Below are 24,313 nucleotides of genomic sequence, written 5' to 3'. Positions count from 1 at the left end.
GCTAGGCATAGACTGCAATAGATAGCCATCTGGGATAAGGAGCTGGGAAGAGACATTGGGTGAATAGCTGTGAGATTAGAAGGTTCCACACAAGGAGACTGTCACTGGATGTAGGCGGGCAGAGAGACTGAGACTTGAGGGGAGGGGAGTATGGGATTCAGATAGTGAGCCCAAAAGGGAGAGTAGGCCTGGTTGGGCAAAGAGAGATTGGCACTAGGAAGAGAAACTTGAGTTGCAGAGATCAGGACTGTGTGGACAAGGTGCCAGAGTAAGAAAGAAAAGGGCCAGGGACAGGTTGGAGGAGATGGTACAGAAGGGATTAATCTAGGGGACAGAGACAGAAGAATCAGTGCCCACTAGAACATACTTTCCTCTGGAGTCTGGAATCTAGAATCCTAAATCTCATCATTTCCCTGCTCTCAGCAATTAAAAGTGAAATCAATTGGCAAACTGTGTGTCTCATCTCCTTTTTGTGTGATGAGACTCACGTAGAAGGAATGATGCTTTACTGTTGCTGTCAGTTGCTATGTTAGTTCAAGTGGCAGAGGTCTATGCAGTGGCAAAGGTCTGATGGACTGTTTGGATGTCAGTGTGATGAAACTTTTGCAACAAATGGGGCAGCGTCTCTATAGACAAACAAGGGGCTGAATCAGGGTTGTACAATAAAGCTTAATTCTGGTATTTCCTATTTGTGAGTGCTAGATTTTGCCACATTTAAATATTTTTACCATTGTTTTTGTGTGTAATACAATATGCATGCACTTAATAAGTGATGAGGTTACTGAGACAATGAACAGAAAACTAGCACTCATAATAACTTTGGAGTGCTGTGTCTTGCATAATACTTTCACTGGAGTGCTAATTTTAGGACTCTTTTAGCTATATAGAATGAGACATTTGCCATTATACTGTAATTTGCAACAGTTCTTTCAGGGTGATGGGTGCTATTTTCTTCTTCTTTAGTACACAGATAAGCTGTTTGAAAAGTATAATAGACAAACAAACAAAACTATGAAAAGCAGCATTAATACCATGGGAAAATCAAGTTATGTCGTAAATGTCATTGATGCTTATTTTCTTCTATCATATTGTAACAAAGACTTGCTGGTACTTTCCCCCATTTTTGAATAAAAATGAGAACAATAACTATCAAATATTACATTGGAGAACCATTAAAGGAGATCAACAGCAAAACAGATATGAGTAAATTAAAACTTAAATTGTTTTTCTCTTAGGAGGTAAGCTGGTGTAATTAGAGTATACTCTGGATTCAGCAAATTGCTAGATGATATGACATCTAAGTTAAGCAGTTTTTCAATATTTCGCATAAATAAAATAAATGTAATGCAACATTCTATTGCAGCTGAAGTTTCTTGGAGAGCACAAAGAGATGAAAAATAATAATAAACCCCCCCAATAACTGACTGATTCCACACCTTCCCTTAGGGGAAAAACATCTTTAGAAATTAATACATAATGATAACTTTTCTCTTAGTTTTCTGAACCATCCTATAAAATGTATGAAAATTATAACTCTTCTAAAAGAATTCTGTGGCATAGTTCATAAAACCAAGAGAGAGGTTATAATTTTCTATTATGTAGGTTTTTAGAGTAATTTCTTATAATCTTTGTTCATTTCATCACTGAAATTCTGTAGGATATTTCATAAGTTATAAAGCTGAAGGGAGCAATTTATTTTATAAATAGGACAGGGATATTTTTCAACTTTCTGGCATTGATATGCCTTGTCATCTACACAATATCTACTGCCGCATCTTATTTAGCATTAAAAGTAACTACCTCAAGAAATTACTCGATAAAAACCTAGTGGCAACAAGCTTTGATTATGAGGAACTGCTTTAGAGACAGCTAGGGAATCCTAGGTTTTGCTTCATGTTTTTTCTCATTTCGTTGTTATTGTATTTATTATAACAATTTTCTCAGTGCTCCAAAAATGGTTTTGCCTCGAAACACAAACAAAAATATAGTTCCTGCCCCACAAAAGTTCACAATTGAACTGCAACATAAGTGAAAGTAATAAACACGGGGGGGGGGGGGGAGGGAGAGTGACAGTAATAAGAGATCATGGTTATCTAGGAAGGCAAGAACACATCTAGGCTATGTCTAGACTGCAAGCCGCTTTTGAAAGTATCTTTCAAAAGAGCCTCTTTCGAAAGAGCGCGTCTAGACTACAATACGCGGATCGGAAAATCGATCCGCTTTTTCGAAAAAGAGCGTCCTGACTGCTGGACGCTCTTTCGAAATTCAAAGCCACCCGGAACTGCTTCTGCCAGGGCATGGGGGCAGCATTTCCTTCCGGGTGCTGCTGCCTGCCTGCCCTTTGCAGAGACGCGGCGTGGTTAAAGGGACACTCCTGAACACCCGTTGCTCTGCTCCTGCAGCTGCCTTTGCTGTCCCTCGAGGAGGTAAGCAAGGCATTGCAGTGCTGGTTTGGAGTGCTCAGCTTGCTGGGACACCTCAGCAGCTTTTTTCTCTGGAGGTTTTTCTGTATGAGACCCATTTTTGTGGCATGGAGCCAGAGCTGCCCCTGGGCAGGCGATGGCCCCACACCATCATACTGCAACTGTTGCTGCATCTGCATGACACAGTCATGAGGCTACTTCCCCAGCTGGACCCAGACCAGAGGTACGAAGGGCTCCTCCATCAAGCAGCCGCACTGCCCTTGCCTCCAAACTTCTTTGTGGACAGGCGTGTTTGGAGGTTTGACACCAGCTCTGACTGGTGGGACCGGCTCGTGATGGAGATCTGGGATGACTAAGAGTGGCTACGCAACTTCAGGATGCGAAAGACCACTTTCCAGGAGCTGTGTACCTGGCTCGCCCCTGCTCTGCAACGGCAAGACACCCACCTGCGGCCTGCTATCCCCCTGGAAAAGAGGGTCGCCATTGCCCTCTGGAAGCTGGCAACCCCCGACAGCTACCGCTCCGTGGGACACCAATTTGGAGTGGGCAGGTCTACCGTTGGATCCATCCTGATGGAGGTAAGTCATTGTCTGGGGACAGTCACAGTTTGGGGTGGGGGAAAGGGAGACTGTCAGGAAGGGCCAAGTGGAGTGGGAGTGGGAGGGAGCTCCTCCACTCACCCTGAATTGTTGGGGGGGGTTCTGAGGAGGGGATTCCCAGGGTGTTTGAGAGGGAAGGTGGGCGGTGGGTTCTCCTCCTAAGAGATAAGGCACCCCTTCTAACATTTTGTTGTCTGTCTCGTTCTGCAGGTGGTGAGGGCCATCAATTCGGAGCTGCTCAACAGGCTCATCTGTCTACAAGATCTGGACAGCGTCATGGCCGGCTTTGCTGCCCTTGGCTTCCCGAATTGTGGAGGAGCGCTCAATGGGACACACATTCCAATCCGTGCACCGCCCCATCGAGCAGCTCAATTCATCAACAGAAAGGGCTACTTTTCTATGGTCCTCCAGGCCCTGGTCGACCATCGTGGCCAGTTTTCGAACATTTGTGTTGGGTGGTCAGGGCGGGCACACGATGCCCGCATCTTCAGGAACTCGTACCTCTACCGGAGGCTTCAGGCAGGAACATTTTTCCCGCATCACGAGTTTGCGGTTGGGGATGTGCACATGCCGGTGTGCATAGTGGCTGATGCTGCCTACCCCATGATGCCGTGGCTGATGAAGCCCTACACCGGCCACCTGGATGCGAGCAAGGAGTAGTTTAATGCTCACCTTAACCGGGCTCGCAACCAGGTGGAATGTGCATTTGGACGTTTAAAAGGCAGATTCCGGTGCTTGCTCACACGCCTAGACATGGGGGAGAGCAACATCCCTGAGGTGGTGGCCGCGTGTTGCGTTCTCCATAACCTGGTGGAGAGGAAAGGGGAGGCCTTCCTACCAGGGTGGGGTAGCGGTGCTGATGGCCAGGAGAGGCACTTTGCCCAGCCCTTGACTGCTGCCATCCGCCAGGCTCACCGGTCTGCTGTTGGCATACGGGAGGCCCTACAGGAGCAATTCTCAAGTGGAGGCCACTGACTGTACTGAGGGGCTTCTGCCTGGGTACTGGGCCCTGGCCCAATAGAAGCTTCCCTCCACAACCCATCTCCTGACCCTGTTTGGAGAAATCATTAACACCAGGGTTTGTTGCAAAATAATATGTTCTGTTTAATTTTTTTTAAATATCTCTCAAAAAATAGTATACGTGTTGCAAACATAAAAAAACTTTTTTTTTCATTTTTGATGTTGACAAAACTATTTACAATAAACATTTTGTTGAACCCTTTCTTTGTGCTTTAACTGGGGTGATGGGGGGCTTGAAACCTGGAGGGGGGAAGGGGACTTGAAACCTGGAGGGGGGAAGGGGACTTGAAACCTGGAGGGGGGAAGGGGACTTGAAAGCTGGAGGGGGGAAGGGGATCAGGTTGCACGGTGCTTGCCTGATTTCCCTCTCCTGCCTGGGCCTCGTGTTCGGGGTGCTCCATGGCCACGGGATCGGGTGGTGCACCTGTCAGTTGGCTGGCTGGGGTGCTCTTGGGACGTGGAGGCCTGGGGGAGAGGAGGGCCAGGGGGAGAGAGGAGCTGGGGAACTGGGGGGGCTGGGGGAGAGGGAGGTCCAAGGGGGGAAAGGGATGCTGTTGTGGAAGGGGGGTTTGGTGGGGTGGGGTCATGGGGTCCTGGAGGAGCAGGACCAGGCACAGGAGCAGGCAAGCCGCAGACCTCCCTGAGAGTGGCAGTCAGGGACGTGCGCTGCAGGACCAGCTCCTCCATCAGCTGGCCACGCCAGCGATCCTCTGCCTCTGCCCTCTCTCTGAGGATGGAGTTAGCTCCTGCACGGCCTCCACGTGCTGCCTGAGGATGTCCGCATAGACACGCCTGTGTCTGCGGCTCCCATGTCCCCGAGATGGAGATGGAGATGGAGGTGGGGCTGGGGTGCTGCGGCCCTCTTGCATGGCTGGTCCGGCTGTGGAGGAAAAGAAGAAGACACAATCAGTCCTAAAAAACTGGACTCTGTAGCACTTAAAATACTAACAGGATGGTTTATTAGGGGATGAGCTTTCGTGGGCCAGACCCACTTCCTCAGATCAGAGTAACACGGCTACATTTCTATCACAATCAGTCATGTGTGCAACAGCTGTCCAAAAGGGCATGCCCTCTCCTTGAGACAGGGGAATCAGACATTCTGAAGGTAACACTGTGTGTGACCTGGGCATCAGCCTGAGCATGACAGGTTTCCCTTGTGCATCACCCACCTACCTCTCCCCCCCCCCGGGTGTTACACAACCTCACTGTACTCACCTGCTGCTTCCTCTCCTGCGCCAGATGACACCTGGGAGGCCTCTGGGGTCTGGGTGACTGGCTCCAGGGTGAGGGTTGCCGTCTCCTCACTGTCCTCCTCCTCTGGCACCATGTCCCCGTCTCCAGACTGCTCTGAGTCCTGCTCGGGAGCGTCCACCATGGGGTCTGCCAATCCTGACTGGACGAACTGCCGTGGTGTGCGTGCTTCACCACTGCCACCCAGGATCTGGTCCAGCTCGGTGTAGTAAGGGCAGTAGTAGGGGGCTGCCCCAGAACGGGAGCTCTCCTCCCTGGCCTTGACGTACCCCTGGCGCAGCTCTTTTACTTTGGAGCGCACCTGGTCCTGGATGCGGGGGTAGTGGCCCTTCTGGGCCAGGGCTTCTGCCATGCGGCCATAAATGTCGGCATTTCGCCGCCGGCTTTTGAGGGCCTGTAAGGCCTCCTCCTCTCCCCAGAGCTCCAGAAGGCTCTTGAGCTCTGGGCCAGACCAGGATGGTGCCCGGCATTTGGAGCCCTTGGCTGGGTCCCCAGAAGGATCTGTGGAAGGGCCAGGACGGTCTTGGGGCTGGGACATGCTGCACCAAAGTAGCCGTGTGCTCTGGCTCCTTCTCTGCAACAAGTGGCTGTGAGGGTGCCTGTCCCTTTAAGAAATGGCTGCAGACAGGAACCACAGACATGCAAGCCATGCCCCAGATTGTCCACCAGGGCTTCTTCCTGGAGACCAATATTTTCGAAAAAAAGGCCTCCCCCCGTCCACACTCACTTACTTTCGATGGATCTCCGTCGAAAAAGGCGTTCTTCCTCGTAGAATTAGGTTTACCGCCGTCGAAAGAAAAGCCACATTCTTTCGATTTAATTTCGAAAGAACGCGGCTTGAGTCTGGACGCAGGTGAAGTTTTTTCGAAAAAAGGCTACTTTTTTCGAAAAAAACCCCTGAGTCTGGACACAGCCCTAGACTGCTCTGTTCCTCTTCTCTGTCCCGCTACTTTTCAGAGACAAGATGGCAGAAGTGATTTTCAAGGGAGGATTTGAATGAGATAAGGAAGGTAACTTAGAGGACAGGTTTGGGGAAGGGCATTCTATGTACAGTGGGTCAAGTGAGAGGAAACAAAAACGGTATGGAGACTGGTGGAACTGTGGTGGAAGGAGCACTGTTATTTTTAGGTGCTTAAGGGCTAAGCGGAGCATAAATGGCATTAGAGTCGTTCAACAGAATTGAATTGGAAGTTTTTCACGGTTGTATTACTCTTGGATATTGGTTCCTGGGGTTCAGTATAGTTCAGGGGGCTTCACCACAAAGGTAAACTCAGTTTGATGGGAAGTAGTTGATGAGTGGCAAGTAGCAGGTAAAACTGTGGCTTTTTCCCCTGTGTTACATGCTGCTGTGTTGGTTAGCAAAGCTAGCTGGATACACAAAGGAGATGCTGCAGCCCATAAAGTGAAGGGTGCCTTCACCAGCCAGGTGGGAGAGGCATGCATGGAATGTAAGTACTTTCGCCTCACTTTCTGATAGTCTGGGGAATGGGATGGAAAGCAAGCTGCATCCCAGAGCACACGGCTGCTGCTCCCTGTATCCTCCCAAAATGGTGTACCTTCATAAAACAGGGGGATGAAAATTGTTCTCTTACCCTACTCAGCATAAGAGGATCTTGGGCAGGAGTGTTTATCACTGCTCCTAGGCTGTAGCCTAACACCATACTGTAGTTTCTATATTTTTTAAAAAGTCTGATTCTCAAGATTTATTTGAATTATGACTTACACACATCTGAGCAAATGTTAATTAGTACATTAGCAGTTAAATAAACATAAAAGTAAGACTAAGAATACTAATAATTTTTTTTAAACAATCTCATTCCTTTTTTGCCTCCTACATCTCTACAGTACATGTAACAATACACAAAATGGCCACTCCCCACATTGTTGCCATGCTAAGAAGTGAATTTTGGAGAACATGAAAGGGAAGTGATGACAGTTGTAATTTATAGCAGATAGAACAAACAGGATATGAATTTTGAAAGACACCATAGCATACTCTTTATTTTGCCTCTGCTGCTGTTTATTTAAAATTTGATTGTTTTTGTTTTTTAATCTATTTGGTTGAAGCTGTGGATGTTAACAAGGAATAACTGTATAGTGTATTTCTGCTGTAGAATATGTTTACTAAGGAAATACACAAAACAAAATGAACCATGGAGAAATTTTGAACTTTTAGGACTCTCATCTAAACCTCTTCCTATATACATTCCAGATCTCAAATTTCCCGTGAACTTAATAACAAGGTATAGCAAAAACAGTGCTGTTGTATTTCCTTGTAACTATCTTACATTAACATTTAACTTATAAGTTAAAACTCTAATACATTGAAACTGCTGGAAAAATGTTCACTCTAAAATTGTATTAAAATTATAAAGTGTGCTTAATAGTAATTCAGTTCATTTTTATTTCTGCAGTTGTGACTCTGAAAATCGGTACCTCGGAAATCCACTCAGGGGAACATGTTACTGTGAGTACTTAAGTGTTTCATTTTCCCAAATCTTACAAGTTGAGCAATATATACACACAATATAGTGACTTTAATTCCACCATAGAACAAATTAGACAGAATGCTGGGTGCATATTTATTGTTGATGTATAAATGAAATGTCCATTCAGGCCTCTCAATTGATTCACAAATCACTATAAAATAACAAAAACTAGGGAAGCTCTCTAAAAATTGCAACTGAAACTGAACAGATTGACACCTGCTTCCTTAGGCGAAGGCCTGAACGCTCAGCTGAGCCCTTGCATCATGTTCTGTACATCAACCTGCAAGGCTCAATCAGAGCAAAGAGGGAATTTGGCTATATTGTAGCTTTGAAGCCACAACGTGTGAGAGGAAAGTCGAGAGGGACAGCACTCTATAGCAAGATCTCTTGTGAGGCAATATGTAAAAACATAGTAATGGCTGTACAGGTTTTATCTAGCCCAAGACCCTACCTTTTGACAGTGGTCAGTGCTTGTTGCTTCAAAGGGCAAGAACAGAACAGGGCAATTATCAAGTCATCCATCCACTTAGGGTTGCATCCCTGCCTATGCTGGCTAATAGCCAGTAATAAGCCTATCCTCCCTGAATTTATCTATTTTTTTAATTTCAGTTACTTTTGACCCAAGCAATGAGTTCCACAGCTGAACTGTGTATTACCTGTAGAAGTATTTTCTTGTGTTTGTTGTAAATCTGTTGCCTATTAATTTCACTTAGTGATGCCTGTTTCTTGTATTATATAAAGGAGTAAATAACACTGCCTATTCACTTTTCAAAGAGCCTCAGTCTTTTTAATCTCTTGCCATATGGAAGTGATTTCATACCCTGAATAATTTTTTGTTGCCCTTTTCTGTACTTTTTCTAATTTTGAGTATTATGTATTTATATAGTGACATTATGGTATTTTGTGTTGTTATTTATCAGTTTCCTCATGATTCCCACTGCAAATTAAGCAGATGTTTTTAGAGCACTACACACAATGTCTCCAAGACCTTTCATCAGTAGTATTAGCTAATTTAGAGCCCCTCATTTTATATGTAAAATTAGGATTGTTTCTGATGCACAATATTTTGCTGAATTTGTCTGCCAGTTTATTGCCCAGTCACCCAGTTTTGTTGTAAGATCTCTTTCTAACTCTTCTCACTCAGCTTTAGAATTACTTTCTTGAATTTTTGCTACCTCGCTGTTCACCTTTTTGTTGTTGTTCAGGTCATTTATGAATCTGCTTAACTGTAAAGACCCCAAAATAGGTCCTTTGGGGATCCTGCTGCTTATCACTTTTCCATTGTGAAAATGGATTATTTATTCCTACCCTTTGTTTCCTATCGTTTAATCAACTACTGATCAATGAGAGGACCTTCCCTCTTATCCTCTGACTGCTTATTTTGTAGAAGAGCCTTTGATGTGGAACTTTGTCAAAAGCTTTTTGATAGTCCAAGTATACTACTACTGTATCACTCTGTCTGCATCCTTATTGATACCCTCACAATATTTGAATGGATTTGTGAGACATGATTTCTCTTTAAAAAAGTCAGGTTGACTCTTCTCCAGCTTATGTTCACATATGTGTCTGATAATTGGGTTTTTTACTATAATTTCAACTAATCTACCAGGAACTGAAGTTAGGCTTACATGCTTTTAATTGCCAGAATTGCCTCCACGGCCTTTTTTTTAAAAAAAATTGGCATTATTGTAGCTATTTGCCAATAATTTAGCATAGATGATGAAATAAGCAATGGACTGCATATTAAAGTTACTACCTCTGTAATTAAAAATGGCTCAAGTGTGGGAATCTTCCCTCACATCCTCTGCTGTGAAAACTGCTGTGAAGAATATATTTAGCTTCTCTACAATGGTCTTGTCTTCCTTGAATATTTCTTGATTGTCTACTGCCCCACTGATTGGAAGATATTTTGCTTCTGATACACTTAAAAATGCTATTTTATTAGCCGTTCTTCAAAATAATTTTTGACCTCCATAATTATACTTTCACAATTGACTTGCCAGGATTTATGTTCCTTTCTATCTTCTTCACTAGATTTGATTTCCAGTTTCTAAGAGATGTCTTTTTGCCTCAATTGTAACTTTTCCCCTGTGCAGAAATAGCTTTGTTGGAGCTTCTAGGTTTTACCACAATATCAATATTAAATTATAATAAAGAGATGCAACTATGGGAAGATGCCATGGTTTCTCTCTCAAGACTTCTGTACATACCTGCATAACATCAGACAGAATATGTTTACAAGTTTTATTATTTTCCCCCCAGCCATGCATACAAATGAGTCTTCTATCTCTGAATATGATGCTAAGAACAGTTACTGTATTTCTAAAGTGTCTTTTATTTTTAAACTTTTTTTTTAAAGAAATTGGAGGCTGTGCATGAAAATTTTACTGCAGAACATTTTAGTCATAGGTCACCATATAAATGTGGTTTCTTTATTTAATAATTTAATGTTGTGATTTAGCTGGCCTGCCCTTGATATGGTACTTTGTGCAAAATAAAATAACAAGGCATACTATTATACAGATATAGTTCTTAGAATATATTGGGGACAACTTTTAATTTCAGAAGGAAGAGAAAGGTACTAAGGGAGAAGCTGTTCTAGAGTTGATTTAGACAAATAGGGAGGAACTGGTTAAGAATTTGAAAATGGAAGGCAGAGTAGGTAAAAGTGATCATAAAATGGTAGCGTTCACGGTTCTAAGGAATTGTAGAAGAGAAACTGTACAATAAAGATAATGTATTTCAAGAAGGTAGACTTTAACAAATTCGGGGAGTTGGCAGATCCCATGGGAAGCAAGTTTAAGGGGAAAAACAGTTTAAGAGTTGGCAGTTTTTTTGAGACATTATTAAGGGCACATTACACAGGAAAGATAAGAAGTCCATCAAGAGATTACCCTGTCTTAACCAGGAAATCTTCAATGATCTGAACTAAAAAATGAGTCCAACCAAAAGTGGAAACTAGATCAGATTACAAAGGATAAATTTAAACTAATAATACAATTATATAAGGACAAAATTAGAAGGCCAGGGCACAAAACTAAATTAGAGATATAAAGAGTAACAAGAGAACACTTTACAAATGCATTAGAAACAAGAGGAAAACCAAGGACAAGGTAGGCCTGTTACTTAATTTGGCGTGGGGGCAATAATGTGGCAATAGCAGAAGTACTAAATGACTTCTCTGTTTCAGTTTTCACCAGAAGGCTAGTAAGGATTAGGTAACTAATATAGTGAATGCCAGTAAAAATAAGGTAGGCCCAGAGGGTAAAATAGGTAAAGAACAAGTTAAAAGGTACTAAGACAAGTCTTCAAGATGCCATGACCTTTTGAAGTACATCCTAAAAAACTCAAGGATCTGACTGAGGAGGTGTTTGAGACATTAGTAATTATTTTTGGCAAGTCCTGGATGATGGGAGAGATTCCAGAGGACCAGAAAAGAGCAATATATGTTGTGCCATGGCTAGTGCATAGTGGGTAAGTGGTAGATGTGATATATGTGGACTTTAATAAAGCTTTTGATATTGTTTCATATGACCTACTGTTAAGTTAGGAAAATGCAACCTAGATGGAGATACTATAAGGTGGGTGCATACCAGTTGAAAAATAGTTCCCAGAGAGCAGTTTTCGTAGTTCACAGTTCACAGTCAAGTTGAAAGGGCATATACTTCAAGGGATCAGTTCTGGGTCTAGTTCAGATCAATATCTTCACCAGTGATTTAGATAATGGCAGAGTTATATTATTAAGTTTTCAGATGATACTAACCTGGGAGCAGTTCAAAGTTCTTTGAAGAATAGAACTAAATTCAAAATGATCTGGACAAATGTTCTGGCATACAATCAGGACAAATGCAGAGTTATTTCAAGCTAAATATGAGTTATTAGTATATCACTGTTGTAAAAGCAAATATAGTTCTGGGATGTTCTGGGAGTGTTATAAGCAAGACATGAGAAGTAATTCTTCTGTGTCCAGTTGTAGGTGCTACATTTTATGAAAGATGTGGACAAATTGGAGGAAGTCCAGAGAAGAGCAACAAAAATGATGGAAGAAAACTTGACTATGTAGGAAGATTGAAAAAAATATGTTTCGTTTGGAGAAGTCTGAGAGAGGACATAAGATTTTTGAAGTACATGAAAAGGTTGTTACAAAGAGGAGGAAGAAAAATTGTTCTCTTTTACCTCTTAGGTTAGAACAGTGGTCCCCAACCTTTGGAGGTTGCCGGGTGCCAGGGGGCGTGGCCGTTCGCCTGCCAGGCGCCACAGGGCGGGGCCCCCCACATCCGCGCGCCCGGGGGCGGAGCGGGGCCCCCCGATATCTGTGCCCCCGGGACCGGGACCACCTTCATGGGCCGCGCGCCCGGGGCCGGCGCCCCATCCTCCAAGCGCCGCGCGCCCAGGGCCGGAGTCCTCCCTCCCCCAAGTTCCGCGCGCCCGGGGCCAGCGCCTCCTCCATGCGCCCAGAGCGCGGGCGGCCAATTCGCGGCGCTCCCGGGGCCAGCGCTCACCGTGTGCCATGCGCCCGGGGCTGGCTCCGGCACTGTGCATGCGCCATGTGCCCAGGGCCAGGCCAGCCCCGAGCACTTGGCGGGGACCACTGGGGGACAGCACTTGGGGGCCCCGTGTTGGGGACCACTGGGTTAGAACAAGCAGAAATGGGCATAAACTGCAGAACTGAAGGTTTATGCTGGACATTAGGAAAAACTTCTTAACTGTCAGGGTGGTTAAGCACTGGAACAAATTGCCCAGGGAGGTTGTGGAATCTCCAATGATAGCTAGACTGATAGCTGTCATAGATGGTCTAGACCAGGGTTTCCCAACCTGGGGTACGCGTACCCCCAGGGGGTATGAGAATCTTATCAAGTGGGTATGGGGAATATTTGGTAAATAACTAGATTATCCTAATTGAAATATTCAAAAAGTAGTAGTGTTAGTGAAAAAACTTGTGGATTCTAGAGTCTAGAATTTATTTCCTTTCGTATTGAATACGGGGTATGGGAAGGTTTACTAAAAGCCAAGGGAATACGGGGACTGTAAAAGGTTGGGAGCCCCTGGTTTAGACCAAGGGTGGGTAATAATTTTTGGTAAGCAATCATGGGCTGCATTTTTCTATTATATTAATGGAGGATCTCGGAAGGAGTTTGTGTGCTAGAGGGAGTTCTGGACGGGAGATTGGGGTATAAGAGGAAATGCGGGGTCTGGAAAGGAGTTTGGGTGCAGAAGGAGGTTGTGACTTGGGGCAGGAGATAGGGTGTGGGAGTGGGTAAAGGGTCTGGCAGGGAGGGGAGATTGGGGCATAAAACGGGTGCAGTCTCTGGCAGGAAAGTGTCTGCCTGCCACCCCTCACGTGTCACTTAACGTGTCCAACTGCTGAGGCAAGCAGCTTCCGGCCAATGGGAGCTGTGAAGTTGATACTGAGGGTGACAGCAATGCATGGAGTTCCAGTGTCCTCCCTCCCCCGAGGGGGTGTGCAGAGACACGCTTGCCTCAACAGCCAGCTGCTTTGAACGGTGAGTGGGGCTGAGGCAGGCAAGGTCATGGGCGGCTAGATTCAAATGTTTGGTAGGCCAGATCAGGTACATGCACCATGTAATTCCATGAATGCAGGGGACTAGACTAGATGACCTCTTGAGGTTCCTACCGGGTTTGTGATTCTGTGGTTCACAGCAGCTGAACGCAGTTCTGATGGTATAGTTTTTTGGGCAGATTATTAGGTGTAGAAACTGTTTCCTTCTGTTAAAGAAAGTCATATTTCTTACAGGAAAGCTGAAGTTCAAGTGTAAGTTCTCTCTGTGGAGGTTAATTTTCAAATATCTGGTTTCTGAGTACTTTTTAGTATAGGTAACAGTTTTCCTATTATAGAGCTAATTGAAAATACATAGTAAAACTATGTGCTGTAGTATTCTAAATCAAATAAAAGCAACTGCAAAATGTAATAAAGGTTGTACCTCCCTTAATTGGGACTCTCTGGTCTGGACCACAGATGTTCCTGGACCACGGAGCCCAGGTCTGGCTATGGAGCAGGAGCATGGCAGAGGGAGCTCATCCAGAAGTCCTGTTTCCTGTAGGGAGGGTTGGGCTGGGTGATGCAGCATGGAATTCTGGACCCAGTGGCTGAATAGTATCACTGAGCTGACCCCAGCTCTAGAGCTCCAGTTCTGGCCCCAGGGGTAACCAGGCAGCTCTGGCCCTGGCCTTGGAGCTCCAGCCATGGCAATGGCCAGGCAGCTCCAACTCCAGCTGTGGAGGTCTAGCCCCAGCCCTAGCAGCAGCCAGGCAGCTCTGGGGTCAGCAGCAGCTAGAGAGCTCTGGCCCTGGGAGCCACAGCTGGGCAGGCAGCAGCAGAGTAAGGCTGGAGCCCTAGCTGGGGGGCATCAATTTAGCAGGGGCCATGAGGGGAGAGACTTCCCCTGGTCCAGAAAATTCCCTTGTTCAGGTCTAGTCAGGTCCTGAGGGTGCTGGAACAGGCAGGTCCAATCTGTATTTACGCAGCAATAATTGTTCTTATTTAAAAAATAGAAGTTCCAATTTTTCAAGGGTTATTTTTTATCCATTTATTTTATTAACTATGTAAAGGAAAATAGAGTTTTGTACAGTTCAAAAAGCACTATTCACAGAGTATTTTCTTTATGGATATGTTTTGGGTAGGTGCATAAAAATTATTTTGTCCTTTAAAATAAATGCAGTTAAATTTAAGAGATGGAAAATAAATTACAGTAATAAGATTTGTCAGCCTCAGATGTCTCCAAGAAAAACCTTATTCCTTACTATCCTATAGAAGTCTGGGTCTATAAATCTTCTTGTCTGAGACAAATTGTGCTATTTTCCAGATAGCCTTTCACCTTTAACTCGCTAGATCTATTTGTCTTCTGTCAGATTCTGAAATATTTAAAGATCTTGTGGTTTTGGATTGATATGTCTTTTAACAATTTTAATAATTTAAAATCTACTAGCTGTAAACAGTTTCAGCATTATCTCATCTGGTGATAAGGAACCTGCAATGACTTAAGTGAAATAGATCCATGGTTTATCACAGGATAATACAATATAATATAAAATTAAATATGTTTTTAATTTATGAATAACTAACTTGCCTAAGATTTCCATAACAATTTAAAGTGATCAGTAGTTTATTTTCTACTTAATCATTCCCTTAACATAAATATAAATATATATATATTTGAGAGAGTTAGTCTGTGTGAGAGAATGTGTGTCTGTCCATCTGTCTGTCTGTTCCAGATCTCCTCCCAAATGGTAAGAGGCAAGATCACCAAATTCAGTATTCAGCTTTCTCTTATCATAACTTAAAGCAACCTAAGGATTTGGTTGTGCCAGGAAAATGTGATGTGCTTGGAATGGGGCTGGTTCTCATGAAATGGAAGGGGAGAGTTCTGTTGTATAATGATCACATGGGGAGAGCATACTAGCAATGGAAAGCAGGGACAGTTATATTGTATAATGAACACCTGGGGGGCAGCAAGGCGCCACAGATAGGAACTGGGGCAGCTATATCCCTATTGAGGCAGCAAGGAACAAGACTGGAGAAAGAGACAGCTATCTACCATATATTTGAGAGAGTTTTGCGTGTCTGTCTGTCCTACAGCTAGGGGATATGTATCCTTTCCCCAGCTTTCATATTGAACCCCTCATCTCCAGTTCCACTCCAGAACAATGATTTAAATGAAGAAAATTTATTTAAGACCTGAGCCATGCTGGGTAAATCTTCTAGTATAAAATAAATGTCATATATGATAAAAAGAAAGAAATGCCAAGAGATACTGTCTAATTAAATTAGACAAATATTATAAAATTATGAAATATTATAAAATATTACTTTAACATAATGGAAAATAAGTTTATTAAAAATATATATCTAGCTAGTATTTTTCTTAGTTCCATTATTTACTGTCTGATTCATGAGTCTTTCCAAATATATCTTCTCCTTTTTCTTGTTCCTGCAGTGATGAGGTAATATTCTTTTTTGTTAAAGCAATGGAATGATTATTGTACAAAGGTGATGTAAATATTGAGGGGGCAGGGAGACTAAACAGGAATCCAAGAGCAATCAACAGCTTAGTCTAATAAGAAATACTCTGTTAAGGCAAACTTGGCTTTATTGATAGTATTTGAACATTAGTGGATGGAAGTGAAAAGCAACAATAGTGTAGTAGGACTCAGTTCAGGAAAGCAGTTGAACATATACTCACAAGAATGATTAAAGGTCTAGAGAACATGACCTATGAAAGAAGACTAAAAGAATTGGGTATGTTTAGTTTGGAAAAGAGAAGACTGAGAGGGGACATGATAGCAGTTTTCAGGTATCTAAAAGGGTGTCACAAGGAGGAGGGAGAAAAATTGTTCTTCCTAGCCTCTGAGAATAGAACAAGAAGCAATGGGCTTAAACTGCAGCAAGGGAGGTTTAAGTTGGACATGAGGAAAAAGTTCCTAACTGTCAGGGTGGTAAAGCACTGGAATAAATTGCCTAGGTAGGTTGTGGAATCTCCATCTCTGGAGATATTTAAGAGTAGGTGAGATAAATGTCTAGCAAGGATGGTGTAGACAGTACTGGGTCCTGACATGAGGACAGGGAAACTGGACTTGATGACCTCTCGAGGTCCCTTCCAGTCCAAGTATTCTATGATTCATCCCTCTTCAGAAGCACACTTGTACATGTTATTAACTTGATCTTTAAGCATGTAAGTGCTAATCCGAAAAGATACTTTCCTGAACTGAGACCTTGCAGCTTCATCCTGTGTGATGCTGAGCACTTCTATAACATCTTGATTGACCCTCAATTTTCTTTAAATGTAATGGAATTTGAGGGTTCTCTTACCAGGGTTCTTAGCACTTTGCAGGATTGAGCCCTATAAGTACTGTTTTACGAAATGTTACTCTAAAGGAGCTGGTATTGTAAACACCTAGTGGCTTATACTTTATTATACTGGGCATTATCATTTTTGTTTTCAGTGTTTATACCACAATATCATGGAGCATATCCTTTCTCAGGATCGGAGTCTTGTTGCTTTAGGTGCATCACTAACACTTTTAAAAACAAACTCCCTGACCTGCAAAAGCTTTGTCATTTAAGGCCCAGATCTTGCAGATCGTGGGCACTGTGCAGCATCCTCACTGACCCCCACCGAAGTCCTTGGAATGCTTCCTTGGCACAGCATGTTGCAGGAATGAGAACTAAGAAGATAACTTGGAAGCTTATGGATATAATCAAATAAGCAGAGCTGCCAAGCATCGTGCATCTGGCATCCCTGTCATGCTTTGTGGTGACTCAACTGGCATATCACAAGCAAACAGAGGACAGGAAAGCAACAGGCATTTGCCTGCATTTGTGTCTTTTGACTGTCAGAGGCCACTGTGGTACTTGCTGGATAAGGAGCCAGATTTTTCTTCTTCCTGCTCCCCAAGATCAATTAGGTCTAAGAATGAACACACTGGAGAAGTCCTTAACAATTGGAAGAGAATACAATTGTAGCCATGCAACATGAGGGGGTGGCATCATGGGCTCATGCTCCCTTTCTTCTGCAAATGTCAGCTGCCTCTGGCTGCCACAAGTCTAGTCTCCTCATCAATCCAATCCCAGCTACTTGAATAGCCCCGTCAGCCAGCAGCCCAGCATCTTTAGTACCATTTAACCCTCCTGTGAGGGGTGAGGTCACAGAAGACCCTTTGCGGGGGCTTCCCGGAGTGCTGACATAGCCACTGCCACTCGACTTCCCGCTCTTTGGGGCTTCTCATTGCTCAGTCCTGCTGATCAGCTCTGCTGGTCTCCCTCAGCCAAGATATTAAGCTGAGATCACTACCCCCCTGAGAAGCAGTACAGGCACTGAACACCTTCAGATCCAAGGAGAATGCAGCTTAGGACCCAGCTTCCTGGGATAGATCTCCACAAAGGGGTCAACCCCCAAATAATTAGTTAGATAAGCCCCCTGTAACAATGAAAGGGGGAATGTGCTCGCTGACTGCCACCCTAGGTAGTAATTGTTTACACTAGGCATGTCCTATCATCAGAGGCCAAGGAGAACAATTTTTCTCCCTCTTCCTTGTAACACCCTTTTAGATACTTGAAAACTGATAACATGATCCCTCTCAGACTTCTCTTTTCTAAACTACATAATCCCAATTCCTTCAGCCTTCCTTTACAGCTCATGTTTTTTAGACCTTTAATCATTTGTGTTGCTCTTTTTTGGACCTTCTCTGATTTCTCCACATATTTCTTAAAATGTGGTGCCCAGAACTGGACACAGTCTTCCAGTTGAGGCCTAATCCAGACAGAGTAGAGCAGAGGAGTGATATTTAAAATTGAGTGAACAGTATACTAAAAATGTAGAATTGGGGAACAAGCCACTCCTGCATAGGTCAGGATCAATACTAGACAATGCATTATGTCTTTTCTGTATCTAGATTCTATGAGGAAGAGCACAGGCTGTTGCTGCTATTGAAACGATTGTGATTTCATAATTGCTTCATTGTGACTTCACTGCATGATCAAAAAAGAAGAAATGGCAAGCTGTAATGGGAAAAAAACACCTTTATTTAAACACATAAGTGATTTGATAATTAAGAAATTGCTCAAAATGTTTGAAGACATGTAAGTTTCATCAGATGTTCTTTAATTAAATCAGATGTTTCCAAGAACATCAAGAGTAGTGGTATCTCTCAGTACCAAATTAGGTAATTGATATTGATTAAGAAAGACAAGCGATATACAGGTTGCACCTCTATAAACAGGAACTCTCTGATCTGGCAACATCTGTGGTCTGGCAGGACCATGGATGTTCCAGGATCAGAGTCCTGATGCACTGCGGAGGTTGGGGTGGCCTGGAAGCCTGTTGCAATGGGGGAGGAGGAGGCTGTGAGAGCCTGGTGTAATTCAGGGAGGGAACCCAGGAAGCCCAGTGGGGTAGCAGGGCAGGGGATGCAGCTGGCAGCAGGGTCTAGATGGTATTTTTATGGTATTAACCTGAGTTGCATTAAGACTGAATCCATTTTAAACATGATCCCTTTAATAGCTAAACCAAATTTTTAACAAAACTAAGATTTTAAAATTACTTATGGTAAGTTGAGGGTTTTTTGTGTAGTGTATGGAATGTTTGCTGTTCGATGCTTTGAAAGGGAGTTGTACTCTCTTATGTGAACTTCTGAATATTTCTTACTTCTAGCCTAACTTTCAGGGGCACAGTTTTCCAAAATATGAGCTGTTCATGTGCAGAACTTGGAGTGTAACACCTGCAGTACTACATATGAAGCACTAACATTTTTGTGTGTATAATTGATCAGTTCTGACATCTGTGTTGGCATGACTTTCATGTGCAAAAGAAATAGCTTTCATAGATGTAAGTGGTATTGCCTACCTACATAGGTATTACAATCTATTGGTGGTGAATTGCTGCTCAAAAAATGTTCAAGCTGAGACCAGTTTAAGGCTCCTCTGAAAATATATCCAAATTGTGTTATATTTTGAAAATTGATCCTTATAAAAGAAAACCAATTATATCACAGGTTTCTCTTTTCTTCTCTGTGGTTCACACATTTTTTTTCCAGTTTTAGGCAAAATAATTTCTCATCCTTCCATTCGCTGCACTCACCCTGACACACTGTGTCTCTCCCTTTATCTCACTCTACCGATTATTTTCCTAGGGCTCAATGATTCATGTCTTCCCTATAGTGGACCATCTGGAATAAAAGACTAGACAGCTATGGCTAGCATCGGTTAGCTGATTGAGGCTCATAGGGTTCAGGCTGTGGAGATAAAAATTGCTGTGTAGATGTTTGGACTCAGGCTGGAGCCCATGCTCTGGGACAAATAGGGTATGTTTGATACTGTAGAGAACGGGGTTACAAAGAGAGGAATGACATTACCAAAGCAATGGGCTGGAAGATCATTGTCAGCACCATTCTGAATGGATACAGTATGATAAAGTTGCATTTGCAGAAAAAAGAATATTGGAGTAATCCAAATGTGTGATGAAGAAAGCCCGAGAGAGAATTTTAGTCATGCAATGGATAGGAAAGACTTCATCTTAGAGATACTATGCAAAAAGTGTCAACAATACTTAGCCTGGATATGAGGACCTAGAGCAAGTCCCAAGTCAAAGATAAAATCTCGCTTTCAGGCCCGAGAGGCAGAATGGTGGTGTTTACTATGAGTAAGTAGAGAGCAAGGAAGACTTGGAGGAGAAAAGAAAGCTCAGTTTTAGTTGTGTTCCATTTGAGCTGATAGCGAGATATGAGCACAAGAAGACCTGATGATGAGTTCTGACTCAAACTGACATGGAATGCTGGAGAAGCAAACCCCACATGCTTGGCTTGAAGATGATTGTGATTCAAGGAAGGTTTGGGGTTGGGAAGAGTGAGTCACTTCTGAGGAAGATGTAGCACTGGAAGTAGCTGAAGGCTCCCTGGAATTCTTGAAAGAGAAGACCTATTGCTTGAGCATCTTTCCCCTCTCTCCACAAGGAACCCTGACTCTGTATGTAGGTGTTGGGTTCGCTACACATGTCTATCCCTTTAAAAAACCCCACCAAAAAGCTGCAGTTAAAGGATGATGATTGAATGTCTAGACATTTTTTTATCTCCATTCTCAAGGGGTTTCTCTCTCTAATTTGCCTGTGCATCAGAAATCATTATATAAATTGTCATTTGTGAAAAGCTCCGCCTATATCAGATAGCCTTGTTTCCATAGCAACTAATGTAGTTTAGAGGGAAAAATAGGGGTGGGTTAAAAAGGATTAAATGCATGCAAAGCAAGAGGTTTAACCTGGGAGAAGAAGCCAAATCCATGGCTTTTCCAAGTGTTGGTAAAGCAGTCAGCTCAGACTTGTGTTAGTAAAGTATCCAGCCTGGATGTGTCCATGCTATTCTTGCTAGAAAGCTGCATTACTTAAACAGTGGTCCTTATTACAAACCAGGGGCCAGCAAGCACATTGTATTGGCACTTTACTCTTGTGGTATCTACATGTATTGGGGCAAAGGTTTTAAAAATAATCTTAGTGTATGTCCAGTGTGCTTTCTAAACCAGAGATATTTGCCACTACTTTGTCAACCAATAAGAGCAGTGACTTGAATATGATTTTTTTTTACCGTGTCTCTATGGACACTTCTGTAATTAGTCTGGAAACATAGAAATGGGGAATTACAGGTAGGCAGCCCTGGTGAAGCTTCACTTGCCACTGCAGAAAAGCTCCTGTAACTGTAGGTGCATAAAGAAAGGAAGGTAGGTATGTCTCAAGGGTTGGTGTAACCACAAAATAATTGCAGTGCTGGCTTGCTGCAATTCTTACCTAGTTATTCCAGTGAGAGACATTAGACATGCAAAGAGAAAATAGGATGTCAAAAAATACAGTTAGTGAGCCTCCAAAGGCTCATAACTAAAGCAACTCAGATTTACAAGTGGTAGAAAACAAGAGTACAAATACATTTTTTAAAATGTTATTAAATGTTTCCCTAACAGCTTTTAAAAAAATGTGACAGAAAAAAAATATGTGATAATTATGTGAGCTGTTAAAGGTTTTACTACCACATTTAGGGGGTGTACTTGCATAATTAATTTATTGTTTTGACATCTGTGTGTAATGTCATTCCCAATTCTTAGCAATAAAATTTTATAGCTTACAAAATTATCACCTTTTTTTCTTGGTATACATACAGGAAAGATAGTAGCAAGCAATTTCCTTAATATTTCAGCAGTTTAGAAAGAGGAGTTCCCCCCCTTCTCTGTGGGTAGGGAAGTAAGCATGGAAAAATGCATTCAGACAAAAAAAAGACTTGAGATCAAATCTGGTGATCATTGTAGGGGACAAGGGAAGGAGGGAAAATTCCTGCCTCTGGCTGAGAAGCCTTATGTGGATTTTACTACAGCCTTGGAGCTGCAGTAGCCTTCAGGATGCCTACAGCCTGTTCTGCAAGAGGGAAAAGGCTGGTTGGTTGAGCTACTGATGCTATTCATATATTTTAATATAAAATGTTTATAGAATACTATACTTCTTATATAACTGGTAAGAGGAAATAAGATTTTGTAATAAATTAAGTTTGATGTCTGGAACATTCTGAGTAAAAATGAAACAATGTGTTTTGGGATACTCTAGAAATCTTGCTTTTAGATTTCTCCCTTTTTTGGTTAGAATTAGTGCTAAGCTTACTATCCTTCTGAGATTATTACTGTTCCTAAGACTGAAGCAGTAGTATTTAGGATTAATGAAAGGTCACAGTTCTGAAATAACTGTCATTTACATTATCAGCACCATTTGATCCTGAAGAAATTCACAAGGTAGATGAACAAGAAACCCTGTGAATGACAGCCATTGCTCAATTGAAATGTAAATATTTAACAGTGCACCCCAGAAATGTATAAAGATGTAACCATTTCAGAATATAGGGAGAATATAATTACCAAAACTAGCATTTGTCCAAGACTCCATATGTTTGAGAATTTTAATGACCAAAAGTGTTTGGAGTTTGTTTTATGTGCCATTTAAAAGATGCCACTTCCAGCTCCACACAACATCTGCATGTTGAAACACTGGCCCCATACTGCTTTGGTGGGAAGAGTTCCATTTAAATATTCACTAGTGCTATGCACTTTAGTAGTGAAGGTGTAAGGTTCAGGTTTTGACCAGGCCTGACAGCTCAATATGGTATTTCAGAACTGTTTAAAAATCAGCTCTTCTTTTAGAGGAATTATGGCCATATTTGTTCCTGCAGGCTTCTCATAAAGGAAGTTAAACCCAGTGAAAGAACTCATGGTAAACAGTTCCACATTTCTCCCATGGCCTAGGCACTTTGCATTGCTCCAGCAGCTCATAAGAGCAGGGAATCTTCTGGCTGAGAATTCTTCAGGGAATCCTCAACTGGAATAGCCAGCTCATGAAGAGAATGTGCCATAGGCAGAAGGGAGATTTAGGTGGAGAGCTATTATACTGTAGCTATTCTCAGCTAGTTAATGGCAAGATGGGAGTAGTTACCAGTTACTGGGGCTGCTTTGGGGTTGTTGGCGCATACACCTGACCAGAGAACCAGGGAGCTACAACCCCCATATGCGTTGGAGCTCCCTGCTGCCTATTGCTGTACCCAGAAAAGAATCCAGATCATTATTTCTCCAGAAAATAGTAGAATGTACCTTTCTTAGTTCCTGCTATCAGATCTCTGAACTGTAGACCACAGATGTACCTATTAGAAAAATTATAATGCTAGTAAAAAAAGATAAATATAAGTAATATCTGCTGAAAACAGTATCTACTGTAAGAAGGCAAAACAGAGCTTTTAACTGCCCTGTGTGTGCATGTGTAAGTATATTTGTATTTACTTCTAGGGGAGTGTGTACACAAAGAACTACTGCGCTGTTCCTCAGAAACCATGGGACAGTATTCTGCATTGTCAGATGCCAGTAGGAGCTGAATAGCAACAAATACATAGACATCTGAGAAATGTATTTGTTATATATATTCATATATAATGTGATAAGAACGTGGTACTGGACCCACTTATTTTTCAGAAAAAAATGACTAAATACATTGAAATAGAAATAGCTATAAAGCACTAGATGGCAGCCTTGGTATGCTCAAAACGGGTTTAAAACTCAAGAACATTTCAAGGAGAGTATTTTAGATGATAAATACAAGTAGCACTTGTATTAATACTGTTAACATAAATTTTTCAGGTATTTTAATTTGAAGTTGAAAGTTAAAATGAAAATAAGGGTGGAAACAATACATTTTAGTATTTGGAAATTGTTTGTGTTAGCTGAATTGCAAGAAATGGCCCAGCCATTAGAATTTCTGCTCCTGATCTGTATATAGCTAGTTTTCTTTTGGGACATCATTAGTTTAAACTAAATACCTACTCTAATTGTAAAACGGTCATGCTTGACTTAGAATAATCAGTTCCAACAATTATATCCAACAGTGATTGACTTTGATTCAGATTGAGGCAATTTTTATTAATGTTAAATACAGTAACAATAATGACTATAAACTGTCATTGTCTTTTGAATATATGGAATCGTATGAATAAATTCTGTTCAAAAGGAAATCTCTTTAGTAGTTAAAGAGGCTAGTGGAATAAATTACAGTTTGGATCAGACAATCCCAGGATGCTTTGAGGAAGGATGGGTCTTAACAGACTGACTACTCACAAAATATAAAAGAATGAATAGCAGCAGACAAACAGTCTTTGCCTCAAGCTAAAATAACAACACAAACCAATTCTGTCTTCCAGGGAATTATAAACTAGCCTCACCAAATACCTTAAGCGCCTAATAAAGTATTATGATACTACCCCAAGCTCTGTATGTACACTGGCCTGTCTGTGTGCTGCCTGTTACTTGTTTATATATTGATTTATTGCTCCAAATAGCAGCGTGGTTTGCAGCATTTTAGTACAGGCTGGTAAAACAATTTCTTTGTTGCCACTCAACTCCTGTTGTCATCTGACAGTGCGGAACACTGGCCTATGATTTTTGAGGAACAGTGCAGTAGTTCTTTGTGCAGTCCAAAGGTAACTGCCCACTTTATATCAAAGGCATGTG

The 24,313-nt window shown here is 42.3% G+C and overlaps 1 protein-coding gene across 4 annotated transcripts in view; it reads left to right on the top strand.

The window, feature by feature from the left end:
* ATRNL1 (attractin like 1) overlaps positions 1-24,313 on the top strand; it is a 999,362-nt gene that overhangs the window by 423,534 nt on the left and 551,515 nt on the right. For all 4 annotated transcript variants that reach the window (XR_012905692.2, XM_075935409.2, XM_075935410.2 and 1 more), the window contains exon 21: positions 7,708-7,760. Coding sequence is in view for 3 of the 4 variants with exons in the window: in XM_075935409.2 (XP_075791524.2) it covers positions 7,708-7,760 (53 nt within the window). In the remaining variant the exon portion in view is untranslated. The remainder of the gene's footprint in view (positions 1-7,707; positions 7,761-24,313) is intronic.

The sequence above is a fragment of the Pelodiscus sinensis genome, chromosome 8 (assembly GCF_052426305.1).
Source record: "Pelodiscus sinensis isolate ZL-2025 chromosome 8, ASM5242630v1, whole genome shotgun sequence".
Classification (NCBI taxonomy): domain Eukaryota; kingdom Metazoa; phylum Chordata; order Testudines; family Trionychidae; genus Pelodiscus; species Pelodiscus sinensis.
This window is presented reverse-complemented; position numbering and strand designations above follow the sequence as displayed.